Raw genomic sequence first — 21866 nt, 5'->3', positions numbered from 1 at the left:
TCATAACATTAAAATAAAATCAGTATGCTGTCATATTTAAAGGTCTCCGTTTAGCTCTTCACCTGCTTCATCTCTTTTACTCTTCTGCATAGGATCTTAGTGCCAGTGCCAATCCCATGCCATACTTGTACCCAATCCTGTGTTCTCACACTGCATACTAGCTAAGCGAGCCTCTGATTTGTGACAGTCTAAGAACCTGTCCTGTGCGTCACTGTAATGGTCTTTGTGTGACCGTGGGTGTGGTGTCATTCTAGGTTGCAATATAGTTGAATTTCCAGTTCTGTGTGAGTTGGTTGAGGGGACAGGAGTAACAAGGGAACAAGGTTTGTGCTGGTGGAGAGGACATACTGCATGGTTCTGGTAAGCCCCTTGTTGTCCATGTGACTTTCTATGTTATGGCTTCTGTTGGGGGCAAATAATATATTGTATTTTTAAGACCACAAGGATAGGAGTTGATTGTTTTTTGGCGTCCCTTGTGAGCTATTTGTATTGACGTTGTAGTGGTATAAATATTGACAGAGACTTTTGAACTCCTCTAAGAAGTTTGACAAGTCCTTTGGTGCAGTTCCAGAACTAACAAGAACAATCTTGCCTTCTCTCAGGTGGAGCAGCAGGTCACCCCAATATCCTCGTACCCCATAACATACCCACAACACTGAGGGGCAGGGTGCTCTCACTAGATTGTTTCCCCCCTGACTTAAGTAGCTTTATCCCAGGGTTACCCAGTTAACAGCAGTCACTCCGGACCCACTAAATATTGACTAAGTATACAGCAGTAATAGTACAACCTGGCCCAAATATGGACTCCTACAGGAAATTCAGAGTCGTCCACAGGAATCTTTCAAGGCACTAGTCTAGGGGAACCATGAAAACATTGTAATATAATTTTACTTTTCTCTATTTTTGGGATTTAGAAAGACATCTTTTTGTTGGTGGATACAAAAAAATATTAATTACTTTACCACATAGTATAAAATAATAAATTCTTATTATTGCATGCGATTTTGATAGAACCCTATGGGTTACAATCACAAAAAAACCTGAGACGACGTTACTATGCTGTGATGGAATGGCATATACATGTGATTTCATGCAATTACACAATACCTTATTATATGCTGATTTTGCATAGGATTCCTACACAATTGCATTAGTGGAACAATTATATGCAATTATCATCACAGAACTCTCGGCTTAAGGGCTTACTTTTTTTTTTTGCAGTGGAGATTTATATATAAAAATGAAAGCGCATTCACTTTGCCCAATCCCTGTCACTATGCCGCCTGCCCCCCCACTGCTCGCTGCTGCTTCCTATAACATGTTGTCCCTTCAGGAATACCTACTAAGTCACTGACTGGCTAAACGGGTATTTCCTGCGGGGTTGGCAGTGGAGAGCACTGGGGACTGGATGCCATAGGAACAGCAGCTGTGTTGTTTAATGCACTCAATGTAAAAAAATCCAATGTAAAAAAGGAGTATGGTGTGTGAAGATATACAACATTGGCCATAGAACTTTGATAAATAGTACCAACATACATAAACCATACAAATGATGCAAACACTCTCTACATAAGTAATCGACAGTCTTTCCAGATAAGGAAAGGAAGCTGCAGCCTAAAGTCCCTATTACACAAATCAATTGCCTGCCGTATTTAGCTGATACTCGCTTCATGCAATAGAAGGCAGCGATCAGCTGGCATGAACAATGTCTGTCATCTGTCGTTGTTTTTCAACATGTAGAAAGACAAACAACTAAGAAAGCAACGATCTGCTGCTTAGAGAAAGATCTAAATATCATTCACGGAACCCCCCGAAGTTCCCAGAGACCCCCCCTAATTACCCGCTCGCTGTCGATGTGTGTAATAGTGCCAGCAGCGAGTAGGGAATGATGACCTGACAGGTCTGCGCTCGCTTGCTCCTGGACATCGCCCCGGGGTAATTGGGGCTTAACAGGTGTAATTTGCCCATAACAACCAATCTCAGATTTCTTATTCTAACAAGATCTGTTATTATGAAGCCTGAGCTGTGATTGGCTGCTACGGGTAAATTACACCAATTTTTGATTCACATAGATTGATAAATCTGGGCCCATGGACTCTTAACAAGTGGGACACAGATGGAGGGGCATCATTTATGTAATAGTCATGTATAGTGTTGAGCGAGCATGCTTAGTTGAGCATAGAGTTTGATCAAGCTCAATGCTTTACCAAGCACCTTGTGGTACTTGGAGTGCTATTTTTGGTATTTGCGCTACTGTACTGACACAGTGTGTTTCAGTTCAGTAGCGAAAATATTTAAACAGTTTTGGAGTTTCCAGCATCATTATTCATTATGATGCCAGGAGCTCTGAAACAGTTTAAGGCTATGTTCACATTTGGTAAGAGACCGTCCGTCTCAGAAAAGACCGCCCGGTCGGATGATCTTTAGCGCTGCTGAGTTCTGATGCGGGCGCCCACATCAGAACTCCCCACTGCACACAATGGAGCGTGCGGCTGGAGCCGCTCGCTCTATAGTGTGCACTGACAGGGTGCAACATGTCAGTTTCTCGCGGCGCCGCTAGGGATCCCGGCCAGAGTGTATACTATGTGTAAACCCTCCGGCCAGGATTCGATAGACCACAACGTAATGTATATTTTTGGAATAATCACGGTCATTGTTTTGGCAACAATGGCTGTAGTTTTACGAAAATATACGTAATGTGAACATAGTTTAAGGGTGCGTTCACACGTACAGGATCCGCAGCAGATCTGCAGCAGATTTGATGGTGCAGAATAATGCTGTGTTTAGTTATTTAGATGAAATCCGCTGCGATGCGGTATGTGTGAAGCTACCGGAAATACTATTTCTAATTTGTGTCGATTTCCTTTACAAATCCCTTCAAGGGATGGAATATGCTAAAATTTGAATGAAAAAATGCAATACCTAACTGAAAGACAAATTGAGGCTGCGTTCACACTACATATATTTCAGTCAGTATATGTATATTTCAGTCAGTATATTTCAGTCAGTATTGCAACCAAAACCAGGAGTGGATTAAAAACACAGAAAGGATCTGTTCACACAATGTTGAAATTGAGTGGATGGCCGTCATTTAATGGCAAATATTTGCTGTTATTTTAGAACAACGGCTGTTATATTGAAATAATGACTGTTATTTACTGTTATATGGCGGCCATCCACTCAATTTCAACATTGTGTGAACAGATCCTTTCTGTGTTTTTAATCCACTTCTGGTTTTGGTTGCAATATGAGGACCACAATACTGACTGAAATATACGTAGTGTGAACCCAGTCTGAAGATGAACCAGGCACCTTACGCTTTGCCGAGTCTCCCATCGATTTCAATGAGGTTCGTTACTCGAGCAATGAAAAATGCTCGACTTGAGTAACAAGCACTTGAGCATTTTAGTGCTCACTCAACATTAGTCATGTACAAGGCAGTTACAGATTTATAGCTGTTATGCACGGCACGTTCCGCACTCGGTGTCTGTGCTAATACACAGACAGCGACCGGGGAGAAGTGGAAGGGTGCGTGGGGAGCAGCTGGAGGGGCTGCCCTAATGATCCTTAGATCGTTGGGGCTGACCATTGATGTCAGCAGTGGTTGCTGCCACAGCTCCTATTACATGGGAAGATGAGCAGCAGATCATCGCTGCACTGATCGTGATTTGGGGACAAGTTGTCAGTTCTTGGCCATAGTAAATGACTGGTAGTATTTGAGCTGGGACTTTGCTTTAACAGCTGAATATTAACAGTGTATTGAGGAAGCAATCTGGACGTAGTGCGTCATACAGGATTCTTGTTCATGTCTTTCTGGCACACTTAAGTCCCTTCTTAACCTGACAGTGCTGAGATTTTTTTTTCACAATCCTGAAGGAGCCTTTCTACATACCTTGACTGGCATGAAAAAAATATTATTCTGGCCTCCATAGTGACAGCTACAGAGCCTGACACCTGTCAGAGCCCACTGGAACAGTAATGCTACTGAACTGAAATGCCAGAAAGGTCATACAGCACTAATGACTCTAATATAATGTTACTAGTTCTTTATGTTACTACGTCATGTCAATAGGGCATATATACTTTTACAGAAAAAAAATATTTGCACCTGATATGCCCTGTCATAACAGTGAATGCTATCTGTTATCTAAGCAAAGTACATATTCAATATTACTGCATTTATTTATTGATCAAAATCACCATCAAACATAGGAGTAGGAACAGCCAACAGTCAGGGTAAGGACACTGCAAAATCTGCACTTCTATTAGACCTAATAAGAAGCAAATACTTTTCTGTACAGAAAACATTCTGGTAATATTCTTCTTATCAGCATAGGTAGGATTGCAGTGAAAGGTAACACCAGTATGTAGATAACATGGGATGAGGCAGTTCACAAGCTCACCTCCTCCCTAACACTGCACAGGCCACAGAGCATGCCTAGAAAACTCTTCCATAGAAGTTCCCTCCAGTCTATTGTCTCCGGCTGTGACCATGGACTGTAAGGGTCAGAAGCACGTTGTTGTGTTTTATATTATCATTGTCTCTGTCACAAGACATGTTTTAATGGATCTAGAAAAAACTGAATTTTATGAGTAGTATGGGAATCTTTTTTTTTTTGATGTTGCTGTATTTATCCGCCCTGCCAGCATTCTTCTCCGTGGACTCCCAGACAACTGAACATTAACCGAATTGAACATTTTGGACCTAGGAGTGAGACAATTTGTGCTTTTTCTTTGCCTCCAAGTAGCTGCTGTAAAGCATCTCTCTGAATGCTGTAGATGCACAGTCCTTTTAGCTAATCCTACAAAAAATGTAATAAAAAAAATTCTGAAATTTTAGTATTTTGCTCTAAGCTGTAAAAATGAAGGTGACACATTACCTAAATCTAAAATAGTGAGAAGCAGGAAAGAGGTTCAGGTAATCTCGCTGATCATGTTTATTATAGATAGTTACTAGGTTCCTTTTTTATTTAATAAAATTCCGAATGGTGCCAGCTTATCCAGAGTTCCTTGGTCTAATATTAAATTTTGTACAAAAATCAGAAATGACTTGTGTGACAAAGGAAACATCTAGATGGTAATAGTGGGACTTGCCATTTGGTGCTGAATATCGGTGGCTAAAGAAGTGGGAAGCAGCCCTAAGGAGTCCTGGAAAAAATGGAAAAAACCTATGACTATGTCTGTATCTTTTCCAGGGCTCCCTAGGGCTGCATCCAACTTTTTTAGCCATCGTATCAGACTAGGGGACTGGTAAACATGAGACAGGTGATGCCCTAACACTGGCATCCCCCCACTGTCCCTGCCTAATACCTTAATTGCCCTAAACGGCAGCGGATAACTAATTGACAGTCCCTAGCCTGCAAAGGTGTGACACAGAATGTGTCAAGACAAACAAAACACAATAAAACATGGTCAGGAATCCTAGTTAGTAACAGACGGCCAGCACAGTACAAAAGGTAGTCCAGAGAATAGTCCAAAAGTCACAGCCAGAAGTTAGGGAACCAAAGATACAAATCAGGATACGATTGCTAGATGAAGAAATCATTTACGGACTGAGGCTCTGTCGCTGGCAGGGAACCACAGACAGGGGAAGATACTTATGGAGCCTGGAGTCCCAGCCCCAGAGCGTGATTGGGGCTGAGACTCCAGCCCCAGTTGCAATACTACAGGCTGATTGGCAGTGCCGACCGCTAGTCAGTGATTCAAAACATTGGCCAGCTGTGACGCAAGATTAAAGGACGCCGTCGCGCCCCTAGCAACCTGGCCGGCCAGTAGCTAGGGATGCCATCGGCGCGCTCCCTGCACCCAGCTGGCCTGGATGCCAGGGACGCCATCAGCAAGGGGCCGGCCACTTGCTCCAGCAGTGCTGGGAGCCAGGCATGACGGCCAGCTCCTAACACACTGTTATTCAAACGCTGAACATTCAAAATCGGGCATGCTTAAGTTAAGCTCATCTCTAGTACTGGTATATGCCACTGTTTTAGGCTATGTTCACACTACATAAAACTACGGCTGTAGTTCTCGCCGTAGAAATACGGACTTAGTTTTGAGGAGTTGAACAATGCCTTATTTGCAATGGGATCCCGGCCGGAGTGTATACGCATTGTATACGCTCCGGCCGGGATCCCATTTGGCGCCGGAAAAAAACTGACATGTCAATTTTCTGCGTCCGGAATTCAGTGCGTCCGGCCGCTTGCTTCACTGTGGGCTATGGGAAGCTCTGATGCAGACGCGCGCTGATGCGCCCGCATCAGAGCTCCGCGGCCGGAAAGATCATCCGGCCGGTACTTAAGTACCAGCCGAGATAATCCGGCCAGAGCTCGGCCGGCCGGGTCACGGAACGGCCGGTCTCTAACGTAGTGTGAACATAGCCTTAAAATGTTACTGTCACTTAAAAGTTTTGATCTGTGTAAACAGGGGATGGGCTGCTGACAGTCATAGAGGTAACTAGCCCCATGAAAGATACCTGCTAGAGTCATTTCAATGAGCACCAGCTGCTGTCTTCCTCAGTAAGGACCTTTATGTGGCCGAGGCATCGGCAGCTCAAGTTCAACCTTTGCAACCTCTAGCACTCCAAGAATGAATCACTCGTAATGATAAAAGGATTATGGTATAGCATTAAACAAACCATAGACAGAAACTCCTATGTACAGTTACTGCAGAAAGAAATCCACCCTTCAGGATATACTGTTACATTCCTTCCTATCATTGGGCCTCCACCTTTAACAATGCCAATATATTCCTAGCAAATATAATATATGTACTATAACTTACTGTGGTTTATTCAGTAGAGGGAACCACCCCTGACAACTCCATGCTTTTTGTGTAGGCATCCATGTTATATTGGACCAGTAAGTTCCAGTGTGTTTAAAGGTAGCCATAAAAGCAAACATTTCATCAGGCTGGAGTGCAAACAGACCTAAGTGTGGCCCCCAGGGACGGCTGTCAGGTTCAAGTTGGATCTACAACGTCTTTTCCAACACAGTACATAAACATTTAGGAATTGTAACTATGAGGGTCAGTCATCTGTGTCATATGTAAGGTGGGACATCCCTAGTCAAATTTTAAGGGCCAACCTCAAAATTACTCAAATGATTATCCTTTGGTTTGTCTTTCATATTAGAGCAGTGTTCTCCAATTCGTGGCTTTCCAATTGTAGCAAAACTACACCATCCATCATACTGCACCCTGGCAATGGTTTTGCACAGAGCCACAGGTTGTGTAAGAATACTTTAGATTGTTAGCCCTTAATTTTTGTGGTATCTACTAGTAACAATGTATAGTGAGGTATGGAATAAGGGAGAAGGTGGATGCAGGACCTAGGACTGGCTGGAAAACTCTTCTCCATCGACCCTCTACAGGCAGCAGAATTCAAATGTTGGTGCTTCCGGTTTCCTGAACGTTCGGCAAGTTTTCTCATCTCTATTAACTAACGTGAATCATTATAGGAAATATATAAGTAAAGACACATTTACTCATTAACTAAATACTACACTATAATGTTGTTGTTTTTTTAAATACACAAGTTCTTTACAAAAATGTCCTAAAAAGTAAAGTGCCCTCAGAGTGCTCCCATGAACTGCACCTTCAGAGCAAGGGTGTAGCTAGGATTCATGGGGGGGCAAAAAAGCTGTGCAGGGCCCCATGAATCTTCTCCTGATACACATACTTACCTGGCCCAGTGCAGTCTCCTGGCATCCCTCCCAGGACAGAGAGCGGCCTCCTGTGGCTTGAGGTGCAATGCTGCTTCCAGCCACAAGAGAGACTGGCAGGGCAAGAAGCCAATGGCTTCTTGCTCTGTCAGTCCGATGCCACAGCATTTAACTCCTAGTGCTTATCACAAACACTCACAGTTAAAGGGCCAGGTACCAGTCCGGTACTGCAAGCTCCCATAGTGCATGGGCCCTGTAGCAGTGGCATGGTCTGCCTTTTTGGTATCTATGCCACTGCTTCAGAGTACCCTCCTAAACCATGGCAGCAGAGTGCCCTCATAAGCAGTGCCTACAGAGTTTTCCATAGACGGTAACTATTTCCATAACTGTGCTACAAAACAGTGCCATCGGAGTTTTCCAATAAACAACCATCTGATTATGTAAATTAGATTTGGGAGAATCGTGGAGATCAAATGTTGGAGCTGTAATGTAAGTTTTAAAATGTCGCTATATTGTGACTCTGAAAAAAATTTGTTGCATCAATGTCTATGGACACTGCTCAGCAGGCTATTCTGACTGCACTGCAGCCTTGACTCGTAAGCCGGGGTGTAATAACTTTATCATAGGCCCCGGGCTGTTCACCAAGCTTGGGCCCCTCCAACACACTGTAACTATGGCGGCACTAGCTTTAGTCCTTTTCCTCCATAATGCAGCCTGTAAAGGACCTGTGGTGACATTGTTGTCACATGATAAGGTCCTTCAGTATGTTCTCTAATGTTACTGCATTGTCTCCTGGTTGCAGTTTTGCCCTGATTTGTGCAAAATTGTGGTAAAAACCGCGATTGTTATGCAAATCATGGCAGAAGTGTAGCTTGGATATAATACACCACTGAAAGTATAAGTCTGTTTGGGGCCATGGGCCCCCCAGGAGCTCAGGGCCCCAGACTACCGCCTGAAACGGCCCTATTATAATCCACTACGGCTCGTAAGTTGTCCACTAAGACCATCATTCAGCTATCCAGAACCATGATCAGTACATGTTGTTGGAAACAAATGTGCTAGGACGTAGAGTGCTAGGATTAACTTACAAAAATATATAACAGAAGATTAATATTAAGATAATATCATATTTTATTAATAGCCGACACATCTTTGCCTATTGCCAATTTTTTGGCACTCAGATTGGCATCGTCTGCTGTAAGCCATTAGTGTAACTTGAGCTGCATTGTTATGAATAGAAGGAAATAACAGACCGAGTGAGTTAAAATACACAATACACTCACTAAGCAGAAAGGAATTCAGATCTACAGTTACAGACATAGCCGAGCATGTTAAGGGCAGTGATGCCTCAATGATTCTTTTCTGCAACAATCATAAGAATTTTGTTTACAGTTAAAGGGCATCTCCATACACCCTTCCTCCACCAGCCCTTCTGGGCAGCATTGATCTCACATATGGTGTTGTTTTACCATTCGAGTACCTCTGCTTGCTGTCACTGACTAGAAGGAGAAAAAAAATGCTCTACTGGACAGGGCTTCTATAGAAAGGAAAAAGATTTAGTGCTGGGTACAACACAGGGGAAAAAAAGTACCATCGATCCAGACCCCTACAGCAGGGTCACCGCCCCTATCTAGGGGGGACTATAATATTTATATAAAAAAAAGTGTTGGTTAGGAAATTAGATGTTATTTTTTATTATATTTCCAGTGAACCCTTAAAGTTCTACTTCATTTGATACCGGCTCACAAAAAAAAAAAAAAAAAACACCTAGTGCTGGTCGAGGCAAGAGGTAAACGTAGTAGGAATCTATAAATAACAGGTGATGGGGAATCGGATGCGGAGAGTTTTATGTATAGATTGTAATGTCTGGTCTAATAGTAATAGTTTTGTTGCACTAGTTGCTTTTCTACTTTTAAAGGAGTACTCCGGTAAAAATCTTTTTCTTTCAAATCAACTGGTTTCAGAAAGTTATATAGATTTGTAATTTACTTCTGTTAAAAAAAATTGCATGTCTTCCAGTACTTATCAGCTGCTGTATGTTCTGCAGGAAGTGGTGTATTTTTCCCAACCTGACACAGTGCTCTCTGCTGATATCTCTGTCCAAGACAGAAGCTGTCCAGAGCAGGAGAGGTTTTCTATGGGGATTTGCTACTGATCTGGACAGTTCCTGTCTCGGACAGAGATATCAGCAGAGGCTGAAAAGAAAACTCCACTTCCTGTAGGACATACAGCAGCTAATTAGTATGGGAAGACCTGAGATTTTTAAATAGAAATAAATTAAAAATCTATATAACTTTCTGAAACCAGTACCCCATTAATATCTAGGCGCCAGTACTTACTGTAGCATTAGACAAATTTAGGCACAGATTTTTGCAGGACCAGATGACCAGCAAGTATACTTTGGGTTGTCCTGACTTTTTCCTCTGATAGTAGATGTTGGGGGTAAGAAGGATCAGTAGTTGGATGTTAGTATGATCCCTCATGAAAACTTGGCCTGTAAGGGTGAAATTTCTAGCAGAAATCTTTCCTCTTCCATTTCGTGTGGAATCCACAATTGAGAGGGAAAAGAAAGGGAAGGGGGGCAGATAGGTGATTGAGAAATATTACATAGTTATATAACTTTGTAATGTGTTTCAATTACTGGGAAAAAGCTTTTCACCGGAGTTGTCCTTTAAGTATAAAATAATTTGCCCCTCCACTCAGATCACCAGATCCCTAAATACAAATACATTGGACCCCAAAATTTATTTAAACCCCAAAGACTCCCCACCAGTTTGCTCACCCTGCTACTCCCCACACCACACTTGTCAACCCCCTCCATCCCCCTTACCCCAGAATTGTCACACTGCCATCTCCCCACCCCAGAATAACAACCCTGTGCGAACCACAGACTGGTCACTCTGCCATCTCCCCTCCCCCCCCCCCCCCCCTCCCCAAACTGGTCATTCAGCCATCTCCCCCACCCCAGACTGGTCATCCTAACACCTTTACTCCCACCCCATACTGGCCAGAGCAGCAGACAGCAGTTGAATGTATATGGGCCCCTAATGGCCCATGCAATTACAATGGATATGGCTGTGTCTATGAAATGTTCAAAAGACAATGGTGTGATCAACAGTTGTTCAACCCCAAACCTACAGCTATCTGGTGTGTCTGGCCACGGCATAAGGCCAACGTTACTTATCAGGCAGAAGGAAGACTGGTTGTTGCACAGGAAAGTAAACAAAAGATTTATAGACGGAGTGACAGAGAGGCGCAGGAATGTGTACAATTCCTGTAAAACCAGCAGGGTGTGAGAGTTGTAGGGCCAGCAATGTACTTCATAAATGAAAGGGTAAACACTTAGAATAATTTAGTTCTGTGCAGGGAAACCTCTGTTTTTTCACTACTGTTACTATAGGCACCAGCCATGGCTCTAGCTAGTAGGGCTTTGCAGAGTGATGCATCAAAGGGTTCCCAGGCTTATGTAAGCAAAGCACCATCATGGTGTAATGGAAAGCTGAGTAACATTCTAATACTTTGGGGGAGATTTATCAAACATGGTGTAAACTTAGTGAAACTGGCTCAGTTGTCCCTAGCAACCAATCAGATTCCACCTTTCATTTCCCAAAGAGACTGTGAGGAATGAAAAGTGGAATCTGATTGGTTGCTAGGGGCAACTGAGCCAATTCTACTTTATACCATGTTTGATAAATCTCCCTCTTTGTCTATTCCTAGACAATCCTACTATGCTAAGCTACCAGTGTCAGAAGGCATCTCTATGGGAGGGCTTGTGTGTCTTCGCTCTCCACTTAAAGAACTGACATGTCAATTCTTTGAGCAGTGGGCAGACCCTTGAGCCCTTCAGCCTTTACCCATGAGTCACAAAGGGGAATGTTTTATTAGGGAAGAAAGGTTTCCTACATGAATGATTACAAAATAAGCAGCTAAAATCCGATGTAAAACCACTTTCTGTACAGCCCTTTCTTATTTCCTGTCTCTACTGGTTTTCAATAATTGGTATTTTGGGGCAAGAAATCAATTGTAAGAAAAATTACCACAAATTAAAGGGAACCTGTCACCCCCTGTGTCGGGGTGACAGGCTCCCGACCCCCCGCTACAGCCCCTATACTCACCTGATCCCGCCGGGTCCCGCTTCTGGTCCGGTCGGAGTCCAGCGCTCCGTCATTCTCTATGAGCATTGGACTCATCTCTCAGCGCGCGCGCCGGACTGCAGCGGCTGAGATCTCCGTGACCCGACCGGATCCAGAAGCGGGACCCGGCGGGATCAGGTGAGTACAGGGGGCTGTGTCGGGGGGTCGTGAGCCTGTCACCCCAGCACGGGGGGTGACAGGTTTCCTTTAAAGGGGTTATCCGGCACTACAAAAATATGGCCACTTTTGCACCACTCTTGTCTCCAGTTTAGGTGTTGTTTGCAATTAAAGGGGTTATCCAGCGCTACAAAAACAAGGCCAATTTCCCCCTACTGTTGTCTCCAGTTTGGGTGGGGTTTTGAAACTCTGTTCCATTGAAGTAAATGAAGCTTAATTGCAAACCACACCTGAACTGGATACAACAGTAGGGGGAAAAGTGGCCATGTTTTTGTAGCACTGGTTAACCCCTTTAAGCTGATGAGTGTAGGCATCACTATGGATTACACCCATGGTTATTACTTTCCAAATAAGAGTCAATGACCTCCACAAACACTTCTATAGCATTAAAAAATCAGCAGTCAGTGTTTATAAAAAGAATTGCTCCTATGAGTCCCCATCCTTAGTGGGCATTACTGAAGGCCTAGTTTATATGAAGCCAGATTGCTTTGGAATGTGGGCAAAAAAAAGTATAGTACAGAGTTTAAGACAAGATCTCTTTAAGTGGTTTCACTGGCACTGAAAATAATAGTAGTTGATTTTTCCATAGGTGGGACTGGAGAATATGGCCTGAGTTTGAAAATTAAAAAAATTCCAGTCTAAGGGACAATTCACACATAGAGAAAGTACAAGATTTGAGCAGATTGATCTATTTTTGTGGGAAAAGTCAGGATAACGTTATTTATGTAAATCATTATGGACTAGTCATGTGGGTGGTCCTCCTATTGATATCTATCAATCACAAAGTAGGACCGCCCATATAACTACTTAGCCCACAATAAGCAGAGATTTAAATACACAAATTACTCTACAAATTTCTCACAAATCTATGTATGAACCTGCTCAGATCCTGTCTTCAGATTGGGCTACATTTTGTATGAAATCTCCATTAATGATTTAGCCACAAAAAATGTCTATTACATCCAGCATCTTGTGTCCTTGGGGCAATAAGTTCATAGATGATATCTATATTTCATAGCAAACAAAGGCTGCAGACAATAAAACCGGTTTAGACCATAAACTTGCTGCTTGCGCAGTATGTAGGTGACGGGTAGAGCAAGAATAAGATGGAAGAGAGCAAATGTTACAGTGATGTGACATGACACTTCTAGGTAATCCTGGAATGTAGGGGACTGTCACTTCATGTGCCCTAAGGCAAAAGGAGAGCTACACTAATGTGTGAAAAAGATGTGATAAATCACAAGTACTGTATTCGTATTTCTGTCTATCACTGTCACTTGGACCCAACAGAGAAGGCACTCTCACAGATGTATGTTGCTGTTCCATTTTTACTGCATCATAAAGTTTTTTGCTATCAATACTGTATACATACAGAATATTATTATTATTATTATTATTATTATTATTATTATTATTATTATTAGTAATAATGATACTAATAATGTAAATTGAATTCTGGTTAGTGCCATAAGTTATTTCTAAAAATAAGACAAGAGGAAAAAAGGAGTCGGGAGGATGGCGCCTCGTGTAATCCTGTTATGTAAAAATGTGTGAAATAAAAGTATAGGTGTACTCTCACCTTTTAGCCCCTTGGGCTTTATGCGTATCACCCCACTTTGGGGTAGCTAGTAGCGTCGGATGATGGCTGCCTGCCGAAGGATCCAGGAAACGGGACTCTCCCAGTGTTGGGACCCGTGGTTTCATGCAGTGGAGAGAAGAAAAAAGTACCTGGGTATGTATCCTGGCGCTGCCAAAAATTCCTTCACAAGAATTTGAGTATAAAACATAAAATGGCTGATCTATTGGATGAAATCAGTAAAAAAAGTACATAAGCAATCAAGCGTTTTGGGAGTTTCATCTGATGTAGGGAGATGCAACTCCTGAAACGCGTAATTGCTTATTTTATGTACTTTTTTTAACTGATTTTATCCAATAAATCAGCCATTTTATGTTTTATACTCCACTTGTTGTGAAGGAATTTTTGGCAGCTCCAGGATACCTGCCCAGGTCCTTTTTTCTTCTCTCCACTACGCGTAAGTTATTTCTATCTCTGCATTATTTCAATCGAAGGATTGTTGTCTGCATGCTACACTTGCAGAGCACCACTGTATGGGGATCAGAATGTTTGTAGTGCTGGTCGAGTTTATGGGTCTGTTAGTGCCGTCCATGTGTCACTTCTTTGGTAGTTTAGAATGGTGGTAATAGGTCTCCATTGAGTTCTATGGGGATGTATACACTGGGAAAATATCAAAATAAGATACTGACATACTGTATATGTGCACAGGTAGGTACAGGCCCCATTGCCTTCAATTGCTAGAATATAGTTAGCTGGTGACTACTCTCATCTCCTGAATGGAGAGGTGTTTGGGCTTGAACCCAAAAGCCCAGCAAACAATGCTTTGGGTCCGAGTCCAAACACGTATAGGTTTTGTAAATTACCCAAATGTAGCCATTATCAGACTATGTTTGGACCACAGCGGGCCCATCTATGCGTGTATATTTTGGCCTCCTATTTTGACAATTTGCTGACATAAATGTGCCTTGCTTATATATATATATGTTATGATGTAGAAATAAAATTGTGAAAAATGAGCACCGCAATGATACCTATTATCAGTATGTAGGGCTCGAACAGGTAAAGGGATAAAAGTAAGTGTTGTATTGTAATCCCATTATCAGCTGTCACTTTCGCATAGGGCAATTATTAGCCGAATGAGCGTTTCTAGGAATAATTGACCCGTGCAAAAGCGACAGCGATCAACTGATCGTTGGCTAATTGAATCTTTTGTGTGTGGTTCATAACAATGAATGTTAAAGGCTGCATATATGATACAGCAATCGGTCCTGCAGCCCAGCTGCTTGATTGACGAAGCTTTGTAAAAGCACTGCCGGTTGGTCACACAGGTATGGTGGCACACCTGCTTTTATTTTAGAGGGACTGGCTATACCCTTTCCCTGTGATTGGTGACCTGCCGGGTTGTGAGGAGATCCCTTGGGCGCTTATCACGGTGGTCTGGAGTGGAGTTGTGACCCACCCGGACTATTGGTACCGCCACCCACAGAAAGGGGAGATGACCCAAGGAAGGCGTTGTTACTGTGTAGGTGCTTGGATAAGAATCACTGCGCCCCGTTATCATAAATTAAACTCTTCTTTACTGCAGGAATACTTTATACAGTAGTATACAATAGACTTCTGGCTTGACAATAAACCCTGGACTTGACTGACAAGACTTGTACTGAGAGCTTGAGAGGTAGAATAGTTGTGCTGACTTGGTTGCGTTTGGAGAAGTAGAGAAGGTTCAGAGAAGTAGAGAGGAGGATGTCGAGAGGGTCCCAACCCAGTGTAGTACTGTGCTCTGCTGGAACTTTAGAAGTAGAATAAGTAGAATACTTGAGAGTAGATAGAATACTTGTGCCCATGTTTTGACTCTTTGGTCTTTGCACCACCTATTGTCCACCAGTGTCAAGCGACCCGTCCGAGAGAGTGACACAAGCCCCAGACCTTGTTACCTGGGTTGAGCAGAGTGGTCAGAGTTTTCTGGTTACACCCGTGCTGCAAGATAGAGTATGTAGGCTTCTAGCAACTTTGCTCTATCCGGATCAATTCCTCTGTTATAGAATACCATCCTGCACCTTTAAACTTGTTCACGGCGTGGGCTGGGATGATCCCTGACCTGTCCTCTCTGAGATTTAACACTGCATAGTGTGTAGAAGAACTGCTTTCAAGAAACGCGTGTCTGTGCTTCCCATGTGTGTCTGTTCTGCTTAACAGCTAGACTAAAACTCACTAGACTTGTCCTCTCACAGGGGACCTGGCATAAGCCAGGGCCCAGCTTGGTTGCGGTAGGGACTGTGCTGGCTTGAAATAGATTTGAAAAGAGGAGAAATCTCAGTGTTTCCTTTATGACCTGTTCTCTGTTTAAAGTCTGTTCCTGGCTTTGGCTTCAATAAACTGTCAGATTAATCTCTATGTGTAAATGCACCTTTAGTCCTCTATTTCACATATAAAAAGGTATCTTTGTCAGGTGTCACACTCTGGGATGATGGGCGTTGTTTACATTATCACCACTTGGTGTCTCACTCTTCCTTATGCTAACTGCACAGTTGAAGGTATTACTGGGTTAACTGTGTCTATTGTACTGTGGTATGTGTTGTCCAATCAATAGCTAGGGTGCCTCACACCTTCTTACCTATGACACTCTTATACCTCACTCTTTCTAGCACTTTCCCCACCAATAGGAGGTTAGTCCCGGACGACCCTATTTAGGATGGTTAGTTCCTGGTGAGAGGGACAGGGTTTAGTTCAGTTTTTAGTGCATGGTGGAGAGAGACAGATACCTGGTACTGGTACCTGATCGACCTACTCAGGAAACCTTGAGGGGTTATCTATACCTGGGATAGTTAACCCTAGGACTCGTACTACCTGACTCTGTAGGCTCTTCTGGTAAAAGGCGGTCTTCTTCTTATCTCTTCTTCTTTCTGTCTTCTTAGTCTTAACCGTTACTACGAGCTTTTTCTTCTTCTTCTACACAAGTTACACTACAAGTTATCCCGGCAGAGTTCTGCACTTAGGCCTCAAGACAGACCCTTAACCTACTCTACTCAAGCTACACTTCTCTATCCACCTGAAGCTAATCTTCTATGTTGTTCACTAGGAGAAAGGACACTATTCTTAGTGATTACCTTTTGCACACCATTCACCTTCAAAAGTACTAAGTTGTATTGCACTGAAGATTCCTTTAGTAAAAATTATTCTGGCCAAGTGCTGGACTCATTCCTCTCCACCGCACCCTTTACAAAGCCTAGTGCTAGTATACCCAGGGGTATACTCCTGGCCTACTGGCCACTGTGACAAATGCCTATCTGGTACCACCACACCTAGCCAACTGCTCACAACACATAGCAACACAGAGTTACAGCATGTTCATTATGCAGCAGAACTAAAACAAAAAAGCACTAATGAAGATAAAAAGCACTAACATTATGGGATGACAGAGGTTGCTGGGAGCCATACTCTGTTCCTTCCTTTCATCTAACCAGGAAGTCATTTCCTTCCTTTAACTTCCAACACTTCAACACACACACACACTGATTACTTTACAACTTGCACATAACTTGTAGAAGACTTCTTGTGAGATTGCAGCTACTCCTGCATTACTACGTATGGGCCACCCTTGGATATGCTCACTTTTTGCTAGGTAATAATTCCATTGCTCTGTAATAATAATGTAAACTTTTTTACAGGTTTTAAGTGTTGGAAGAGGAATTTTTCCTCTATCCAATCACAAAAATGTCTAAAAGCACGAATACTACTACTCACCCTCCGACTGCCACCACAACCTACAGCTCCACCGGCTCTGCTATCATCTCCTGGATTGACAGCATTTTAAACCGCATTCCATGTGAGTATTACAGTTCAGATGTTTTATTTATTTCTGTAACATTAATGTGAGCATAGTGCCAATTCTCTGGAGCTCGACTGCCTGTCTAAAAGGGCTTAAAAAGGCGTAGTCTAGATTAGGAAGCACAACATTGTCCTCCGTTCAGGACCCCAATTATTAGACATGGTACAAATTAGCTACAAAGCGTGTTTCCAGCTATGGAGGACCAAACATATTATTGCAAGAAAGAAATTAAAAAAACTCAAATGGGTTATTGAAAATAATTGGTCTTCATATTCTGTTTGTATATTTATAATATTTTTTTATTCAGTAATTTCATTGCAACGCATTCTTTTCAGTACCACGATGGGCCATCTACACGTTGTTTGCTGTGGGCGTCTTTTTAATTCTTCTGATAATAATCTGCTGCTGTTGTTGCTGCTGTAAAAAGAAGAAAGATAAAGGCAAAGACAAAGAGAAAATCAAACTTGGAAATATAAAGAACAGTGTAACTACAAGCTTGGTAAGGACACTGCTGCACTTCTTGTTTGTGCATGATAGATAGATAGATAGATAGATACTGTTGGGAAAATTTGTATTTGTATTTGTTAACTGCTAGTTTTCCCTCCTCTGAGTGTAATTTTTATCTTGGGTACACTTAAACTGTGAGAGACAGAATCTCTAAAAAAAAAAATCCAGAAAATCACATATGTTTCCTCCCCCATCCTTCACAGTTGGGACTGTGTTCTTGGGGTTGTACTCATCCTTCTTCTTCCTCCAAACACAGCGAGTGGAGTTAATACCAAAAAGTTCCTCTGTCATCTCATCGGACCACATGACCTTCTGGATCATCTTCTTTGACATTGACCAGGTCTTCCCATGTAGTTCTAGGCTTATTCCTGATCTTTTTCAGAATCATCCTTACCCCACAAGGGGAGAGCTTGCATGGAGCCCCTGACCGGGGAATATTTTCAGTTATCTTGTTTTTCTTCCATTTTCTAATGATTGCACCAAAACAGTTGTTGCCTCCTCACCAAGATACCTGCATATTGTCTCGTAGCCCATCCCAGTCTTGTGCAGGTAAACAATTCCTCCCTGGTGTCCTTATGCAGCTCTTTGGTCTTGGACATGGTGGAGAGGTTGGAGTGTGTTTGAGTGTGTGGACAGGTGCTTTGTATGCAGTTAACAAGTTCAAACAAGTACAACTAATAAAGGTAATGAGTGAAGAGTAACAGGTCTGTGGGAGCCAGAATTCTTACTGGTTGTTAGGTGATCAAATATTTATTTAATGCAATAAAATGCTAATTAATTAACAAAAAAATCATACTATGTGATTGTATGGAATCACACTGGAATTTTATTGATAGATTCTGTCTATAGTTGAAGTGTATCTACTGTATGATAAAAATTACAGACCTCTCCATTCTTTGTAGGCGGGAAAACTTGCAAAATCTGCAGTGTATCAAATACTTTTTTCCACCACTGTAGCTACAGTAGATGTATCATGGTTCTTGCATCAGTACCTTCTAACCAACTGTGGCAGTGTCTATAAGCCTTTGAAGAATCCAGAAGCCGAGACAGGATCATGCAAACAGTGATGCCCTGTACAAGGATCAACGGATACTTTATGAACTGCTGCATCATGTTGCTGCACCATATTCTCCCTAAGAAACCATACTTATCTTAGGGTGCAATTGTACCCAAATAGGCATTTGCCATATAGGTAAAAGCAGAGATTATGGAGGTACAATAATTGTCAACTGCAGAGTAGAATTACTTGTTTGGTATTATGATTTTGTAATGAACTTCTCATATACAATGAGATTAATTTTATATTATTCCATTGTCGTGTTTATCACGCTAGTCTATTAAAAAAATATAAAGTGGAATTAGGTCTATATATTATCTTGTCATATTCTAGGTACAGCCGGATATAGAAGGGCTAAAGAAATCACAGGAAAATGACTACCGTGGGCGACTGCAATATTCCGTGGAGTATAACTACCAGAAAGAAGAGGTAAAAGATTGGACAATGTATCAGATTATATCTTGACGTAAATAGGACTGGAGATGCAGTCGATATCTTGCATGTTATTTATTTGATCCTTATGCTACTGACTATCCAGAAGAGAACAATATCAAGAGCATTTTGATTATTTATCCTTAATACTTCGGGTGCTGCCGTCAGTGGTTGCAGAAGAACATACTGTATCTTCTATACAAAAACAGTTTTATCGGCACAGCACATACCTTGCTTTCCAGTCCCTTGCCCAGATGTTTATCAGGTATGGTTAGGGTTACAGAAACACTCAAACAATAAGATTTCTAATTTTGGATGTAAGCTCAATGTACTCTAATGCAGAACACTGATTAGGTCTTAGGGAAGTGGACACATTAGATTTTTAGAACGCAGGTAATTTTGCAATATGATCATATCAGTTTTCTAGAGAAGTTTGGTGTTTACAAAGTTATAACCCCTCTAGTTTGAGAACAAAGTTAATACTGTACCTACCAGCAACAGAATTGTTTTTCTATAGCAGGATAACAAGAAGTGGTGGAATAGTTAATTAATTTAAGAGTCTCAAAACATGAGGCTCCACTGGCTCTCTTTTGCATATTTGTATTTCCCAGGAAGCAATGCACCTAGGATTTCACTGCATTGAGCGCTTTAACCAGCAGCTGGCAGTGTTATCTTTGGCTGGTCTCCTTGAGATCAGTGATCTGTTTTTCATATAGGATAGGGTAGATTCCAGGTGGGCATCCTAAATAGTCAGTCAGTGGACCGCTGCACATTTAAATAATTAAATCAGTAAAAGTGCCAACTGCTGTCATTTTTGGGCATTTTTTCAGCCCCAGAAATTCCATGCAGAAAGTGTGTCTGTTTATAATGAACTGCAAATCACGAAAGAAAAAATGATGCAAGAAACACGTATAATAATATACACTTGGGGGAATAAATAAAAACCAGAACTGTCTAATTTTGCCCATAGCAACCAATCAGGTTTAATTTTACCAGTGCTAAATAAATGAAATCCGATTGGTTGCTATGGACAAAACCCGACTGTTTTGGCTTTCATGATTTTTTTTCCAGAACCAAAAGGAGTCTTTGTTGTGACAACAGACAGTATTTCTATTTCAGATCACCCATGTCCACACGGTATTCTGTTGTAATGTAAGCCATAAAACATTTACAATAAAATCTTCAACTGCAGATTGATTCAGGAAATTTGTACAGTATTTCCCTGCATATAAGAATACTTTTTAACCCAGTAAAATGTTCTCAAAAGTCAGGGGTTGTCTTATACGCCGGGTGTCATCCTACATGGCGAGTGCTGAAAAACTTCGGGACTGGAGAATTTGCGGTCTGTGCATACGGTGGGGGTAGCTCCAAATCAGTCACATCCCACCGTATGCAGTGACTGTATGAAGGGCAGAGCAAGCTGTAGGCGGTTTTTATTAATTTTTAAGCATTGAAAGAGGGGAAGTCTTATACAGCAAGTACATCCCAAACTGTATATTTTAACTGGAAAATTTGTCTTATAAGCCCAGTCGTATTATATGCGGGTATGTTTAAAAGTGCTGTATGGGTGTCTTTACTGATTGTTTCTTTTGTTTTGGCTATAGAACCATTTAAAGAAATTATTAATTATTTATATATTGTAGTAGTCTTTGTTACCTCCATACACTTTATGCTGGCGGCCACACACCTGTCCAAGCAAGCGTATGGAGGGATCCCCAATGATTACTCTAACAAAGGGCTTGTTCTGTACCCAGTAAGGGTTTATTCCCATGTCCAGTATTTTACGGATGCTACAGACGAGGTAGTCCTGTAGTGGAGTACTTCCCTGCGTGGCATGATGTATCAACATCATGCTGGGAGTGGGAAAACTTTTTGAATCTCCGTGGCACTGTGATGTCAGATCCGCGTAGGGAAATACTCCACTAAAGGGCTTCCCTGTCTGTAGCATCTATAAAATACAGAACATGGGAATAAGCCCTTAGGCCTTCTGCACATATTCAGTGTGTATATTCCTTCTGCTATCAACGTTCGCAATCCACAAAAAAATACAGATTGCGCATCTGTAGTGTATCCGTAGTGCATCTGCCATCTATATATTTTTTTTTTTTTGCGGATCTGTTAAATCTATACTGTACTAGTTTTAATAAAGTTGATCAGGTTAAAAAAAAAGATGGAACCAGTTTGCCTACTGCAGATCTGCATTTTTTTGCGGATGATACGATGCCAAAAGGTTACAACCTGGGAAAAATAGCGGATTCTATTGACTTCTATTGGTGAATCCATAAAAAAAAAAAAACAGATCTGCACTAGGACATCAGAAGGCGGACTCGTAATCTACTGATGGTGTGAATAGCTCTATAGAAATCAATGGGTAATAACTAAAGTTTGTAATTGCGGATCCAAAATTGCGGACACAGTTATGGAACGTGTGAATAATAGGCCTTATGATTAGGTGCCTTACTGAGATCTGTATCTTAGGTACCTGCACAATGACTGATTGCAA

General features: G+C 41.9%; 1 protein-coding gene across 3 annotated transcripts in view; it reads left to right on the top strand.

Moving 5' to 3' along the window:
- SYT8 (synaptotagmin 8) overlaps positions 1–21866 on the top strand; it is a 69528-nt gene that overhangs the window by 35486 nt on the left and 12176 nt on the right. The window contains exons 1-4 of one of the 3 annotated variants that reach the window (XM_069965667.1): positions 298–360; positions 17207–17364; positions 17703–17866; positions 19265–19360. In XM_069965667.1, the coding sequence (XP_069821768.1) occupies positions 17253–17364; positions 17703–17866; positions 19265–19360 (372 nt within the window). In that variant the 5' untranslated portion in view covers positions 298–360; positions 17207–17252. Of the gene's footprint in view, positions 1–297; positions 361–16969; positions 17124–17206; positions 17365–17702; positions 17867–19264; positions 19361–21866 lie in introns of those variants that run through there. The other 2 variants (XM_069965668.1, XM_069965669.1) reach the window with 2 other exon arrangements.

The sequence above is a fragment of the Dendropsophus ebraccatus genome, chromosome 4 (genome assembly GCF_027789765.1).
Source record: "Dendropsophus ebraccatus isolate aDenEbr1 chromosome 4, aDenEbr1.pat, whole genome shotgun sequence".
NCBI lineage: Eukaryota > Metazoa > Chordata > Amphibia > Anura > Hylidae > Dendropsophus > Dendropsophus ebraccatus.
Note: the sequence above shows the minus strand (reverse complement) of the source record. Positions and strands in the feature narration are given on the sequence as shown.